Source organism: Nilaparvata lugens, chromosome 2, assembly GCF_014356525.2.
Source record: "Nilaparvata lugens isolate BPH chromosome 2, ASM1435652v1, whole genome shotgun sequence".
NCBI lineage: Eukaryota > Metazoa > Arthropoda > Insecta > Hemiptera > Delphacidae > Nilaparvata > Nilaparvata lugens.
The window spans coordinates 77,224,542-77,241,197 of NC_052505.1; the positions used below are offsets into that span (position 1 = coordinate 77,224,542).

Genomic DNA, 16,656 nt, shown 5'->3' on the forward strand with positions numbered 1-16,656 from the left:
ATTTGAGACAGGTCAACGTTTAAAAATTCCTGGACATCATAGTAAGCGATGAATTTCAAAAAACTGGTCACAACCCTCTCGAACTTGCTGGTACGGTATCCAACTGCTTCACTTTCAGGAGTGAGAATACTAAGCTCTATCTGCAGGGGTAGCCTGTTGAATTAGCGTAGAGCTACACTCATATAGCATACCCGCGATCTCTGGTGGTGCACCCTGGGTATGCCAAACAGCACTCGATGCCTAGTGTTATGGTGATGTACATCAGTCCGGGTTAGCAAATTTTGTTGGTCTTTCTTGATATACATGAGGCAGAAAAGAAGGAAGTGGCTGACTACTGTCAGGCTACATTACTAACAAAGTTAGTCTTCTAACGTTGAGGCTACATGGTCTAACAAAAATGGGCTTGCAACGTGCATGATGTTTGCTTGCAGTTGTAATCCTAGCAGCCCGTTTTTGCAGCTTTAGTATGCATTCCATACATAGCCTACTTCATATATGTTCTTCATATGTTCATACTTCAATACGTACCATAAACGAATAAATCCTTCAATTGATTCCTAGTATCTGAGTAAAATGAAGCCAAACCTCTCAAATATTGAAGAATTTTAGCTATTTGCAACACAATGTTCATTGGCTTTCTTCCTAAATTTAACTCTTAGGAAAAACTCTTATTATATCTTTTAAAAATAGTATTGACATTACTTGATAGAGAAGCTATAGAATTGTACAATAACTTTCCCTGGTAACATTAGTAAATCAACAATTGGAAATAAATTTGTAAGTTCATTTGTTTAATAATTTCTCAGTGTCATATAAAAAGGCTAGGTACCCTAGTCTAAAGCAAGAATATAATCTCCATGAGTTCTGATTATATAGGGTTGGGCAGGGAGGTATGGATGATTTGAAAAAACAGTTCACACTCATTTTTAAACGAAACTCAAAATTTATTTTTTTAGTGTGTATCTAGTATGTTGCCATTATACAAATTGAAGAGGAAAAAAATAAAAACATTGATTATGTACAAGAAAAAATCTGTTAAATGCTGTTCGTTTTTGTTTATACACTCCTGTAGACGTTGTGAGAAGTTGTGTATACTCCTCTAAAGCATTGAACGTGGTACTGCTCGAATTTATTGTGTTATTGTTTCACTCAGGGCTTCAAGGGTTCGTGGTTTGTTCATGTATACACGTGCTCTTAGGTAACCCCATAAAACGAATTATTAGCCCTTACTTTTTTGACAAAAACGGACAGCATTCAACAGATGTTATTTTTGTACATAATCAATTTTTCCTCTTTAATTTTTATATTGGCAACATCCAAGGTACACACTAAAAAGATAAATTTTGAGTTTCGTTTAAAAATGAGTGTGTAACTGTTATTTCAAATCATCCACACCACCCTGCCTAACCCTGTACTATCCTCAGCACGTTCGTGCAAGTATGAATAGTCCTATGTATGTGAATAATATTGTATGAATAGTCCTATTAGATCGTATGGAAATAATATTGTATAAATGGTCCTATTAGATCGTATGGGAATAATATTGTATGAATAGTCTTATTAGATCGTATGGGAATAATATTATCACTGTACCGATCACTTTCAATGTCACTGGTGTGTGGGAATACAGCAATACAGCCTTATGTAAGCAGTAGTGTTTATAACTATGAAATATCATAGTGTGTGTTTCAACGATTTGTGTAGTTAGATAAACTTGATTTTCTTAAGATTGAGTCAACAATACTTATTCAATAAAAATACATGCTTCAAATTGAAGACAATGTTGCAGTATTCATAATATAGGCTACGGTATTTTTCAAAAAATGGCTCAATTGAAACATCTTTACTAAATATTTACGAGTAGGCTATTCATAGCATACGGTATTTTTCAAGATATGGCGAGTGCGCATTTTATTTTTTCTGCTTGCTGTAAAATTACGTGTAAGAAAAATGTGCCTGTAATCAGGTTTTAGACAAGATACCTTTGAAAACTAGACAGCCACTTCACTTTTAGCAAACTTCTGCTACAACATAACTTCAATTACTTAACCTCTCCATCAACAATCATATTACATCAACTGAAATATCACTATCTCTGAATAAAAACTAAGAAAACAAGTGATGAGTTCGTGGAATTTTAATTAACTTTAAATATTCAAACAAATGAAAATGAATCTACTTTTAATATTAAAACAAAAATGTAAACCAAAATTAAATTAACTTTAACATTTGATCATTTACAAAAGAAACAAAACGAAAGGGTAGTCGAAAATGAAAATAGTGAACTTCAATAAAGGAACCTAGGAGGAGCTTTGAAAGTACTCCTTAGCTCCATTGGGATCCGGCTTCATGGTTTTCTTGCCAGGCCTCCAGTTAGCAGGGCACACTTCGCCGTTCTCATCTGTGAACTGGAATGCTTGGACGACTCGCAGGGCCTCGTCGACAGAGCGACCGACGGGCAGATCGTTGACGGTGATGTGACGGATCTTCTGCTGTCCATCGATGATGAAGAGACCCCTGAAGGGAATTCCGGTCTTCTCATTGTAGATGCCGTAGGCCCTGGCAATGGCTCCGCTCTTGTCGGCCAACAGAGGAATGTTAATTTCGCCGAGTCCGCCGTGGTTGCGCGGCGTGTTGATCCAGGCCAGATGAGTAAAGTGGCTGTCGCAAGAGGCAGCAATCACCTGGCAATTAATCTTCTCAAACTCTTGAACGCGGTCGGAGAAGGCAATGATCTCAGTTGGGCACACGAATGTGAAATCAAGCGGATAGAAAAACAAGACAATGTATTTGCCCTTGTAGTCAGACATTTTGATTTCTTTAAATTCCTGGTTGATGACGGCAGTACCATCGAAGGCGGGAGCTGTTTCCTGTACTCTGGCCATTTCTATTTACAGCGCTGACTCTTGGCAATTGAGGAGAACAGAAGCAATTCAAAGCTGAGAATGTAACAATAGCTATTATAATGCAGCTATAGCCTTGAAAGCACTCTAGCAACAAGTTCTCACAGGTAGATTGTGATAATTAGGGTTTTTTACAAATGCAAAGGGAATGTGAAAGGCTGAACGCAAGTGAAAGATGCTACAATATCGAAAACTGAATTTTCAAGACCAAAAAAGACTAGGAAAGATCTCATGTATAGTTAATTGATAATAAATTGAAAATGTGATCATGAAATCATTAGGACTTTCATAAATTGTAAACCTAAACTATACCACTTGAACTTTCAAAAAGCACGTGTGATTCTCCTGCTATTGTTATACAAGTTTTAATCATGTTTCCATTAAGGTTATAGGTACTTACCATACACTAAAAATTCAATATTTGCTATTTTTCTATATTTAAACTGAACTATTGTAGATCGTCTATCCAATTTTTACGAGAAATAAATTAAAACCTTTTAACTATAACCTCAATCACCTATAACCTATAAAAAACATAAACATAAAGCCAAGGCCAACTAGATCGATAACTGTTATTACGATCAGCCTACTGTATATCAGAACAGGAGCAGCGCCAAAATCAAATTACGCTCTTCTATTTCATTTTTATTATTCATCCAAGTGATCACTGCTGATAGATACATCCAATAATTCATGATAATGTGCAGTATTTTTGACTATCTTTTGAAAGTAAATTAAATAAAATGAAAAGCATTGGCTCTGATGGTAAGTAAACGTATAAGTTTTGGATCCAATACATACAATATGGACGTCCCTACGCAATATATAGGTAACTAGCAGTTACCCGTGCTTCGCTACGGGGAACATGACAGAAAGGATTTTTTTATTGGACTGATATTGGTATTGGCTTCTGATGAATAAAAACTGTATGTTGTAAAAAATTACATAATATTAAATAATAATTATTATCTTTACTATAAGTCAAACAGGCTTTTCATTTGATAATTGGGTGAATGAGACAGCAATCGGACATCTGAGTCGGGGGGAAAAATATACAATGAATAATAATAATAAAAATAATAATAATAATAATAATACATTTATTCCCATTAAGAATAAAACAAATAAGCAATCTAATCAATAAAATTTACACAATATTCAAATACAATTTATGAAATTTTTTTACAAATATAAATAAATTTCATTTTTTCGGAAATTAATCTACTCAACTATGGAAAACCCATGTTCTAGAGCAGGTGTAATAGTAATACATTAAGTTTAGAGTGGGGGTGCAAATAACCCCTGAGAAAGTGAGCTTACAAATATTGTTCGAAATTTATGTTTCCTATATTATGCCTTCCAGTTGTTTGATCCAGTTTTTAATGGCGCATTTAAATTTTCTTGAGTTTTCTATTATCTTGATGTGCACAGGAAGTAAATTGTGGTATTTTGGTGCTAGGTGGTTGAAGTAGTGTTGTTGGTATGTTACCTTCCTAGCCACGTTCGTGATGAGAAGGCTTCTATTCCTTGTGTTATGACAGTGGTTTCTGTTTTGAAAGCTTTCTGGGTTTTTGTGTAGTCTGCAAATAATTTCTAGGGAGTAGAGTTGTCTTGCGTCCATCACAACAAACTCATTGTAGAGCTGGTCTGACGGATAACGAAGAAAGTGGCTTCTGCTTGATGATTTTGATTATTAGTTTTTGCACTTTTATAAGGGGGTTGAGGTGAACGTAGTTTGTTCCTCCCCATCCTACAATTTTATAGGTACGCAAAAACTGAACTAATAATGTGTTTGTCCATCAGTTCGCCGTGCAGCTCGCCATACAATATTTGGCTATCCATCACAAGTGGAAAACATGCGAACATGAATACAGAAGTATGGGCCATTTTTTATTTGATTAAATTCATGTTTTGAACAATTCATTGTTACTAATGACATATTGATAGGAGCTTATAAATATTTTCTAATTCAAATGAAATAACTTCTGGAAAAATAATGATTGGATAAATACCAATATTAAATTATTATTGACCAAGAACTCAGTACATCGACAATTCATTTAACTAATTCTGTATTGATAAAATTATAATAATTTTCTCTATTGATAATCAATTTCATCAACTAATCATAAACTGACTGAAAAAGGTACTTCAATTTCCATGAATTCAATTAATATAATTATATAAATCTAAAGTGTAGGTCAAACAACCTGAAGCAGGTGATTTAAACTCCATTCGCCCGAAGCAAATAGAGGTGAATTAGTTCACCTGGACGCTCAGAGTGAGGATAATTATTCCCTATCCAATTTTAAAATGATATTTGTAAATGTGCAATGCTTAAGATCAAAAATTAATTTGGTTTCTCTCTTTGTTGGAAAGTCATATCCAGATGTTTTGTGTATAAGTGAGCATCATCTTCTTGGCCAGGAGATTGAATTCTACAATACTATTGAACATTTGAAATTTGGAGCAGGATACTTTCGCTCAAATCACAAGAATGGAGGAACTGCAGTCTATCTAAGAGAGGATTTATTGTCTAGTCCTGTTGACTTGAGTATGTTTTGTAGGGAACTTGACATTGAACTATCTGGAGTAAAACTCGAAAAATACAATGTAATTGTCATCGCAGTTTATCGTTCCCCAAATGGTAATGTTGAGCATTTTTTCACTGCCATGGACAATTGTTTGACAAGCCTGAACAAGTTGAACATGCCTATAGTTCTTGGCGGAGACGTAAATATCCACTTGAATGAAGAAAACAGCATATATCACACATTCAGGTTTCTGCTGCAGAGTCATGGATTGTACATCACGAGTCATGCTCCAACTAGAGGTGACAACTGCTTGGATACCATTGCAACCTCTCTTGACTCCTGGAACTATGAGGTGGACATCCAGGATCCTATGATTGCTGATCATGACGCTGTCATAATGAACTTGTGGCTGAAGTCGGTGAGTGAAACTTCAGATTCTGTACCTTGGCACTCCAATTACTTTAAATCTTCTAGAAAAATTGACCCTGAGAGGATTCCACAACTTAAAGCAGCCTTGGCCAACTTAGACTGGACCGAAATTCTGTCTGACCCAATGGATGACCCAGAAGAGCTCTTCAACTCCTTTTTTAAAGAATTCTCTAACGTGTTTGACAGAATCTTTCCTGCAAAAATGACAAGAATAAAAAAGAGCCATCTGGCCCAGAGAATAAATTCAAGTAGGCAAAAAAGTAATGCCTGGTATACGCCTGGGTTACTTCAGCTACAGAGTTTTGTCTTGGCTCTGGATTGCAGAAGGAAATCTTGTCTCGATGAGGAAGAGAGGAAGAACATCCATAATCAATACATTAAGGCAAAGAGGATTTACAGGCAGGAGGTGGACCTTGCAAAACGGGAGGCTAACATTAGCTCAATCAATCAGGCCAATAACAAATGTAAGGCTGCTTGGGACCTAGTAAAAAGTATTTCAGGACCAAGTAAGCAAAGTTTGAAGCCAAGAGTCAAAGCAAGCCCTGATGAATTCAATAATTTCCTGATACAGGAGGTGGAAAAAATTGTCAGTGCCCTACCAGAAACAGACAGAACACAGGTGGCTGCTAGCAGACTCTTTCAGCAACCCAGAGATGGTACTGTAGAAATGGAGAACTGGGACCCAGTAACACCAGAAGACATTATTCAAATGGTGAGTCACTTCAGAAATAAAAAGACTCAAGATATCTACGGTATGTCAGTTGACCTGTTGAAATCTATTATTGATGTCATTGCCCATCCTCTTAGTGTAGTGTTGAATGCATGCCTTAGCAAAGGATATATCCCCACAGCCCTAAAACTGGCTAGAACAGTGCCTATCTTCAAGAAGGGTGACCCTACAGCCCTGAAAAGCTACAGGCCAATTTCTATTATTCCCGCACTGGCCAAGATCTTTGAAGCCTTTATGAAGATTCAACTAATGGACCACTTTGAGAGCAATAACCTATTTTCAAGTGTGCAGCACGGTTTCAGGCGCGGTAAATCAACAGTCACAGCTGTTTCCAAGCTGGTGTGTGACATCCTAGATTCTTTTGAAGAGGGGGACTCAGTGGCGTTGGCTCTGGCAGACCTGAGTAAGGCATTTGAGTGTGTCCCGCATGATATTCTGCTGGAGAAACTTGAAGCGTATGGAGTTGTAGGTCGGGTCCTTGCCACCCTGGAATCCTACCTAACAGACAGAAGGCAGATCCTTTCGCTGGAGGGAGTTAACTCAGGTCCTCTACAGGTTAATCATGGGGTGCCACAAGGATCAGTGATTGGACCCCTCCTTTTTCTGATTATGATCAATGACCTTGGTTTGCAGGGAGGCATCCTACTTTTTGCTGACGACACCACAATCTTTGCCAGAGGGAGAACACCAGTGTTGGCGCAGAAGGCGGCTGCAGATATTTTTGGACAAGCAAAACAGTGGTTCAACAATAATAAGCTGAGTCTAAATGAAGACAAGACACAAGAGACTACCTGTAGCCTCAGTACAAACCAGCTCATCAATCGAACTGAGGTCAAGCTACTAGGATTTACGCTGGATTCAAGACTCACCTGGGGTAGCCATACCAACAAACTCTGTCTGAAGCTATCCAGGGTGATATTTCTACTCAGACGTCTAAAGCCTCTTATTTCAAGGAAGCATCTTGTTGAAGTCTACTTTGCCTTGTTCCACAGCCATATTATCTACGGACTGCAGATGTGGGGACATGCGCCCGGATGTAATGATGTGCTTCTTCAACAGAAAAAGGCATTAAGAATTTTGGACTCAGCCGGATACCTTGATCACTGTCGGCCGATCTTCATCAGACTGGGTATCTATACGGTGTTCAACCAGTATATTCTGCTCTCCTTGCTACACATAAAAAGTCATTATCACTCAATGACAAGAAGAGCCGATAAGCATTTGTATAATACCAGAGGGAAAGCAAAAATTGATGTACCCTTCTGCAGATTGAACAAGAAAAGAGACTGTTTCCCTGTACTGGCACAGAAGATCTTCAATGCGCTGCCGGACATGGTGAGGGATCTGGATGACAGAAGTTTTGGTGGAAGGATCAGAGCCTGGCTGCGTGGGATGCCATTCTACTCTGTGGCTGAATACTTTGAGGCCGACAAGTCTTTAATTTGATTCAAGTGACTTAGAATCCAATCGACCATCTCGATCTATTTTTAATTTTAAAAAACGTTAATGTTTGACAAGTTTTGTAAAAATTTTTACAATCAACGACGACCAAATTAGGTCTGAATATAAAATGACGCCGTCCATCCAGGAAGCTGGTCAATGACGAAGGACAGAAGTATGAAGTATGAGGGGTGATGATGGCGCCTTATCGCGTCTCATAGGATATTAATTATTAGAATAGCGGAGTCATCACTCAGGCCACCAAATTGGACTTTTGAACTGGTGAGCTGAGAGAGTGATGACCGCGTAGAGGCGAAACTAGAGGGAGAACGTTCCGAGACGCGCTAGAGGAAGGTTGTGCTTGAGATAGTGAGATGTAGTTTTTAGTAATGTGATTGAGGAGTGATTATGTTTAGAGAGAGAGAGTATAGATGTTTGTTATGGGATTTTTTCAATAGAGTGAGATTACTTTGGTGAATTTGCGTATTTATTTAATAATATTATCCTATAAAAGTAGCAGGGCCCAGGACCCTAAAAACCTGGTGGTGGCAGCTCTACTGGAGAGCACTGTCATGCTCGCCACGCACGCCACAAGTGGTGACTTGGCGGTGGGATCCGAACTCTGAAAACTTTTTAAAAGTATTTCAACCGTGAAAGAACAGTAAAACTTGTCTCCGAAAGATAATATTGGTGCCGTGATAGTTTCAAAGTTTATTGTTAAGCATTACTAAATTTTAATTCGTTTTTGAATGTGTGTACGTGATTGTGTTGAACTCTTGATTATGTGTATTATGTATTTCGTTAGTTTGTGAAGATGAAGAGAACTTTATTAACTACCAAATAATGATCAGTATAAATTTATTTCTACATGAATTCGGACAAAAGGTGAAATTTCTTCAATTCATAGTTCAATATATCAAATCCGTGCAGTAATATTTTCTAAATAACGTTGACGTCTCAAAAATGATGCAGCTAAAAAAATTATTAAATTCAATTTTAAAGACTGTTGAACAGTGAGTTCGAAAATTATTCGGATGAAATATGAAACCGAGCGCGATTGTTGAACTCTGGAAAGCGGAAGTGTCTTGAGTCAGCAGAACGCGGGCAGCGAACCAGCGAAACGTTGAGGTGGGGATTGGCAGAGGTGTGACGTGGGCTTCCTCCAACTTTTGGGTGTTGGCGAATACGTCACCAGGTTCATCGCTCTTCAGGCTACACGACTCCATAGAGACTGTCGCTGTCATTCTACCAGCTGTTCGGCGGATGACAACTGTAATAACATGGATCTACTACTGGGGCAACGTTTGCGGCATTCTACAATGGAGATGAAGACATCAATTAAATTTGGTGAGCAATTTATACAGCTCTTTCTATATTGAAAATATTATTGTTATTATTTATATATTTATCGAATATTTATGTGGCGTTTATGTTGGAGATAGACTTCCCGATGAATTCATTTTATGATAGGTCTACATTCGTTTATTTAGAGCTCATATCAAATTATTAATGTTCATTTATGCTGAATCGATCAGGTCAGATATCAATATTGTTTATTATAAAATAATTTAAGATGAAAAGATTTCAGGAAATTATCTAGGTCACACAAAGCTGATAGATTAAATTTATTGTTTTATGAGAGTTATTTATTTATGCAAATGAAAGGTTAATTATAAAAATTAAAATGGCTGAGAGAGTTAATTTTGAAGGGCAGGAAGTAGAAGTTCAAGCTGCTTTTGAAGCGCTATCAGCTAGATTAAATCAACTTAGTATCACACTAAACGAAACTGTTAACAGAGACCTAAATAGAACAGATACAAATTTAGTAGATGTAGAACTTGTTACACCCCCTGAGCAAAATGTCAAACCAAATTTCGATCTAGTTAGCAGTATTCCAACATTCGATGGAGAGCAGTCAGATCAAATCCATTCTTTTCTTGACACTGTTGATGGAATCTCTCACTTGTGTGGCTGGTCAGAATTTCAAAAGACACAAATTATCAGATTAAAACTTACCGGAAGTGCATTATTGTTTTTCAAGTCAGATGATAGGTGTAGGAATGCAAAATCTGCAGCTGAAATTAGAGCAGCTTTGGTTGAGCGTTTTGGTGATAGCCTACCAAGTCGCTATTACTATGAGCAATTGGCATCAATCCAACAAAATAAAGGAGAGTCAATTGAAAAATATGCAGACCGAGTCATGAACATTAGTAGGAAGACGATTAGAGTAACAGCAAGTGATGAAGCTAATAAAATACTAAGGGAAGAAGCTGATAGGAGAGCCATGGAGTCATTCCTAAGAGGATTACTTGGCGAAATAGGGAAACAAACTCGAATCAAATTCCCAACATCCTTTAAAGAAGCAGTAACAACAGCCATAGCGATTTCCAACCTGGATAGAAAACCCTTCCAAAATGAACAGGAGCCATCTAGAAAAGTATATAGCACAATAACTCAAAAAAATTGTTATAACTGTGGGAAGATTGGACACATCGCTAGACATTGTAGGAAGAGAGTTGTACACACTGACACTCAACAAGTGGGCATTAGAGTTTGTAACTTTTGTAAGAAAAAGGGTCATCTAGAAACTGAATGTAGAATGAAACAATATTCCGCAGATAAAATTTGTAACAATTGCAACAAGCGAGGACATCTTGCACATAATTGTTGGGGAAGTGGGAAAAAGATAAATGACAACCGAAAAGATCAAGAGAAGTTGTTAAACGACAACGGGGAGCTCAAGACCGCCGTTGGGAACCCCAAACATTAGTAAATTCAGATCAGTTTTGTAATAGGTCTGGACAGGCGAGACGAAGTAAGCCCAAAATTGTAACTACATTATGCCAAAATAGTGCCGAAGAACTAGTTGTGGATGGTAGTATTGGAGGAGTGGAAGGAAAGATTGTAGTTGATACGGGAGCACAAGTATCCCTTATCACAAGACAAATCGTAACTGGCACAATCACTCCAAGCAACATCCTAATTAGAGGCATCGCTGGAGCCCTTATGCGAGTGCAAGTTATAAAACTGAATGGGATGGAGGTAAAATGCGACTTAATAGTAGTTGACTTACCAGACACCTATATTGCAATACTGGGATATGATGTTCTCAAAATTAAAAAGTCAGTCATAGACCTTGATCGTAGTATATTATTTATGGAGGGAAGGCAAGTTGCGCGACTTTATGAAAGAAACAGTTCCAATGAAGATTACAAAAAGAGTGGCTATATGAAGGTTGAAGAAGAAAATACTCAATCAAAAACTATAAGTATGAAAAGTGAAGGAAGTACTCAAACAGATTTTACAAATTCAAAGATAGAAGAAAATTATATCCAATCAAAACCGATAACTTCAAAATTACCCTCAGAATCAACAGTTAATGTTAATGCGTATTGTAGAACCAATCTCACAATACCTGCTAGGTCGGAGAGAATAGTACAAATCAAATTGGGAAAAACCAATAAAGAATTGAAAAATGAATTAGAAAACAAAGTAATAATAACAGAGCCTGTAACAGTCAAAGTTCATGGAATTTTAATAGCCCGAAGTCTTTCTAAAGTAATGAATGGTATGTGTTGGACTAAAGTAACAAATGTAACCAATGAAGATTTAACATTATATAAGAACACATTAATTTGTAATGTTGAAGAGTCTCAATCAAGCAATGATGAACACGATGCTAACTATAAAGAAGTGAAGCTAACTAGAAACAGAACAGAGGAGTTTGCAGCTAAATTAGAAGGAAAGTTGAGTCATTTGGATAATGAAGAGAGAATTAAGATGAGAAATATACTTTGCAATATATTGACATTTTTAGTCTTGAAGGAATTGAGAATTTAGGCTGCACATCAACAGTAGAACACAAAATTAATACTGGTGATCACCCCCCTATTAATAAAAGACCGTACAGGGTACCACATTCACAGAGAGATGTTTTGAAGAAACTTATTCAGGAACAGCTAGACAAAGGAATCATTGTGACCAGTTCATCACCTTGGTCAGCACCAGTTGTTATTGTTCCGAAAAAACCAGGTCCTGATGGTGTTATTACATACAGAATGTGTATTGATTTTAGAGAAATTAACAAAATTACAGTTCCAGAAGTATGGCCTTTACCTGATATCCACGAGACATTAGATTCATTAGGAGGTAGCAAATATTTCACAGCACTTGATATGAATTCTGGATTCTTCCAAATCAAAATGCACCCTGAGAGTCAAGAAAAAACTGCTTTCAGTACTCCTGATGGACATTATGAATATACAAGAATGCCAATGGGACTTATCAATTCACCAGCAGTGTTTCAAAGACTTGTAGACTCTACCTTGTTAGGATTGAAAGGAAAAGCATGCTTACCGTACATGGACGATATTTTAATATTCAGCCCTACAATAGATCAGCACACTGAAGATATTGCCGAAGTATTGGATAGATTTAGAGAAGTCAATTTGAGTGTTCAATTGAAAAAATGTCAAATTGCTAAGCCAGAAATAAGTTTTCTAGGTCACATAGTCAACAGGGATGGAATCAAGCCATGTCCTAAGAAAATTGAAGCAATCAAAGAGTTTCCTCGACCTAAAAATGAAAAAGAAATCCGTGGTTTTGTAGGTTTATGCAGTTATTACAGAAGACATGTTCCAAAATTCGCCGAAATCGCCAAACCGCTTACAAAATTAACTAAAAAGAATCAACATTTTGACTGGAATGAAGAATGTGAAACCGCTTTTCAAAAGTTGAAAGAAAAACTAATCACAGAACCGCTACTTATTTATCCAGATTTCTCAAAAGCATTTATTCTTAGCACAGATGCCAGTAATTTCGCAATTGGATCAATTTTAGCTCAGGAAATCAATGGAGTTGAACATGTTATTGCATATGCATCTAGACAACTCAATTCAGCTGAACAAAATTACAGTGTAACAGAGCGAGAGCTATTAGCAGTTGTGTGGGCTGTTAAATATTTTAGATGTTACCTCTATGGTCGATCATTCACTTTATATACTGATCATAGTGCTATCAAGTGGCTTTTATCACTGAAAGATCCATCAAGTAGACTAACCAGATGGGCTTTGAAGTTAGCTGAGTACGATTATAAAGTAATTCACAAGCCTGGTGTTAAACACTCAAATGCAGACTGCTTAAGCAGAGTTATATACAAGAATACAGTTGAGAATCTTCCACTGTTAGACTTGGAAATCATAAGAGAGAAGCAGAGAGCAGACGAAGAGTGTCAGCGCCTTCGAGAGTATCCTAGTTTCAAATTGAGTCCAGAAGGGATCATTCACTTCAAGAAACATGATAAGAAGTTGATTGTTATACCAAGAAGCCTTCGAGAGAAAGTTATTAGTCTCCACCATGATCTTCCTTATGCCGGTCATGGGGGCATTAAGAAAACAATTGTAAGAATTCAAGAAAAGTTTTATTGGCCTAAAATGAAGAATGATGTAACTAATTTTATAAGAGCGTGTGAAGAATGTAGTAAAAGAACAGATTACGGAAAATCGAAAGCACCCTTAGGAGAATTTAAAGAAGTGACCGAGTTTGGATACAGACTGTCATGTGATATTCTAGGTCCACTTCCGTTATCAAAGTCAAGAAACAGATACATCCTAACAGTAATTGATCATTTTACTAGATATGGGGATTTTATCGCCCTACCGGATCAAACTGCTGAGACTATTGCACAAGCACTAATACAGAGAGTGATAACAAGAATCGGCGTACCAATGGAATTAATTACTGATCAAGGAACTAATTTCACGTCTGATCTGATGAAATCGATGTGCAAACTTCTAGGAATAAGAAAACTACAAACAACAGCTTATCACCCAATGAGTAATGGTAGAACGGAAAGAGTTCACAGAACTATACCAAAAATGTTGAGTCATTATGTCAACAAAAATCAAGATGACTGGGATGAGTTGCTTCCCATGGTGAATATGGCATACAATTCGCAAGAGCACGAATCAATTGGATACACACCTTATGAGATGGTATTCGGAAAGAAAATGAGAACACCGCTTGAAGCTGATCTCACATTAACTGAAGATACAGAGATTTATTCGAATTATATAGAAGATCTTAGAAGTAGACTACAAACTATAAAAGAAATGTCAGTTGAGTGCCAAGAGAAGGCAAGGAAAACGCAGAAGAAGCAGTACGACAAAAAGTCTAAAACAAGTGAATATCGTGTAGGACAAAAAGTTTATCTTTATGTACCACAAATTAAAAGAAAGAGAGTGAAGAAATTGTCAAAGCTATGGAGAGGACCGTATCGAATTGTAGAAATTAAATCGAAACTGAATGTAGTATTGAGAGTAAGAGGAAAGAACGTAGTTGTACATGTAAACAGAATAAAACCAGCGTTGTACTATGAGCAAGCTGGAAATGAAGTTCGAGAAGGAAACGATCCAGAAGAAGAAGAGGAAGATGGAGAACAAATAGAAGTCAATGAGGAAAACGAAGAAGAGCAAGATGAAGACGACGACGATAACAATGACGAAGTAAGAGAAGAGGAAGCATATGATGAAAATGAATCAGATAACGATGCAAACTCGAAACACAAGAGAAAAAGGAAAAAACCAAGAAGATATAACGATTATGTAGTGTATTGATTATGTCCATGATTATTGAGATATAAATATATATTGTATATTAATGTAAAAGAATGACCCCATACGATAGATTATTCATTTATTTATTCAATTATAATATTCAGTAGGAAGTTTATATATGTCGAAGTTTATTTTTATTATGGATATTTATTTTGTATTACTTCAAGATGATAACTTTAAATGTTGGTGAGAAAGAATTAAAGCAAGTTTACTTGAGACAGGAACAAAAATAAAGAACTAAAACAAGGTGTGAATGATTAGTATGTTGAGTAAGTATGGAGTGTGAAAGTGATGGCCAGTGAATGTTGATGATTGTGGAAGAATGATTTGTGTGATTGAAACTAATAATAAAAAACTAAACATGTCCATGGGAAAACCAATGAAACTTTGATTCACTAATTTTGTGAATGAAAACGAAATGCATAATATTCTATTATTGAAGAATTTTCATGTCTTGCTTTAATTCACACCAAAGGAACTATGAAAACTTGTAGTATATTTATACCTTATGCTATTATTATATATTAAAATTAATTTAGGAGATGAAAAAAGTTTTGAAAGTAAGATATTATAAGTATGAAGAAGCCTACTTTATTCAATAAAGTCATCAGCATTGACTTAGGAAAATCTAATATATTGAAACATGAGAATAATTTATGTTTAGTGTAATAGAAAATTGACAATTTATTGCTGTATTTAATAATATGTATAATAAGTATAAGCTTGATACTGGTCGTAGTTTTTGTGTTGTCTCGCAGGAGTGCCTTTTGCGAACGGACAGAGAGGCCAGAGCAACAGAGCCACAGGCACACCACCATCCGAGTTGAAGGAGGCGGTCACCTCGAGAAGATAATGCAGGAGACAACATTCGGCAACGACACTGCCTAAGAGTCAACTCAACAGTTTCAAAATCGCTGGGTGTTCAAAAGTGACCAATGTGTGGTGGGGACTATAATGATTAGAAATTTAAAACTTTATGTGGGAGAACTTTATGGTAGCCTAATGTGTTAAGAAGGACTCTGCTTTGCTCTGTGCCAATAATTTATTGTTTGTAAAATTAGACTAGATTCATCATTCAAATGTATAAGTATGATACTCTCTCTCCTTGAATTTTATTATATAAATTTTTAAAATGTAATGAATATGAAAATGTATTAACTATATTTAACGATATTGTCAAGATTTAAATTTTATTTGATTTCAACTTAGTTTAAAGATGTGCCAGTAATTGTATATGCCACATCTTTTTCATGCGGAGGGGTGATGTAACAATTCAAACACCCCGCTCTCATAGGATATTAATTATTAGAATAGCGGAGTCATCACTCAGGCCACCAAATTGGACTTTTGAACTGGTGAGCTGAGAGAGTGATGACCGCGTAGAGGCGAAACTAGAGGGAGAACGTTCCGAGACGCGCTAGAGGAAGGTTGTGCTTGAGATAGTGAGATGTAGTTTTTAGTAATGTGATTGAGGAGTGATTATGTTTAGAGAGAGAGAGTATAGATGTTTGTTATGGGATTTTTTCAATAGAGTGAGATTACTTTGGTGAATTTGCGTATTTATTTAATAATATTATCCTATAAAAGTAGCAGGGCCCAGGACCCTAAAAACCTGGTGGTGGCAGCTCTACTGGAGAGCACTGTCATGCTCGCCACGCACGCCACAGTTACCATTTTGCTCTTTCCAGATTTTGTTTCTCATATGGGCGCTTGGTAATGCATGGTCACGCATGCACTTAGGCTACACATAAGCATCCAATGTGGTCATACCCTTACGCAAAAAATTAAAAATCTGGTGTGGCGCACTCACACAACTTTCCTTGCCGTTATGAAAATTGATCACCTGACGCTAGTGTACACGCGCATCTCAAGTCTACTATTCAAAGATCTGCCAGCTGGTGACAGGACAATAACACTGGAGACACACGATGTCTGCTATCTCTTCATAGTGAATGATTCAATAGAATCAACAGTTGCCAACAGTTTGCATTATGGAATAAACACAT

The 16,656-nt window shown here is 36.7% G+C and overlaps 3 protein-coding genes and 1 long non-coding RNA gene across 5 annotated transcripts in view; 2 read left to right on the forward strand and 2 right to left on the reverse strand.

The window, feature by feature from the left end:
- The window catches only part of LOC111050811 (WD repeat-containing protein 3), a 39,441-nt gene extending 35,967 nt beyond the window's left edge, over positions 1–3,474 (reverse strand). The window contains exon 1 of one of the 2 annotated variants that reach the window (XM_039421764.1): positions 3,304–3,474. The gene's annotated coding sequence lies outside the window, so the exon portion shown is untranslated. The remainder of the gene's footprint in view (positions 1–3,303) is intronic. The other variant, XM_039421765.1, reaches the window with a different exon arrangement.
- On the reverse strand, positions 2,271–3,254 carry LOC111050813 (peroxiredoxin 1-like). Its single transcript, XM_022337173.2, has one exon. It carries the CDS (start codon positions 2,883–2,885, stop codon positions 2,301–2,303), a length of 585 nt encoding a protein of 194 aa, XP_022192865.2. The 5' UTR covers positions 2,886–3,254; the 3' UTR covers positions 2,271–2,300.
- A 1,688-nt stretch (positions 3,475–5,162) lies between the features above and the next one.
- Positions 5,163–8,216, forward strand: LOC120349987. The gene is made up of 2 exons (XM_039421766.1): positions 5,163–6,578; positions 7,230–8,216. Exons 1-2 carry the CDS (start codon positions 5,217–5,219, stop codon positions 8,040–8,042), a joined length of 2,175 nt encoding a protein of 724 aa, XP_039277700.1. The 5' UTR covers positions 5,163–5,216; the 3' UTR covers positions 8,043–8,216.
- Positions 8,217–8,262: 46 nt separating this feature from the next.
- Positions 8,263–16,201, forward strand: LOC120349988. Its single transcript, XR_005570561.1, has 2 exons — positions 8,263–9,383; positions 15,409–16,201. It is a non-coding gene; the product is annotated as an uncharacterized LOC120349988 (long non-coding RNA).
- Positions 16,202–16,656: the final 455 nt, after the last annotated feature.

Bases quoted from the DNA above. Each gene is read 5' to 3' on its own strand.
- LOC111050813 (XM_022337173.2), bottom strand. From the start codon at position 2,885: ATGGCCAGAGTACAGGAAACAGCTCCCGCCTTCGATGGTACTGCCGTC.
- LOC120349987 (XM_039421766.1), top strand. From the start codon at position 5,217: ATGATATTTGTAAATGTGCAATGCTTAAGATCAAAAATTAATTTGGTT. The intron at 6,579-7,229 runs GTGAGTCACTTC...CTTGGTTTGCAG, and splicing joins CAGAAGACATTATTCAAATG to GGAGGCATCCTACTTTTTGC.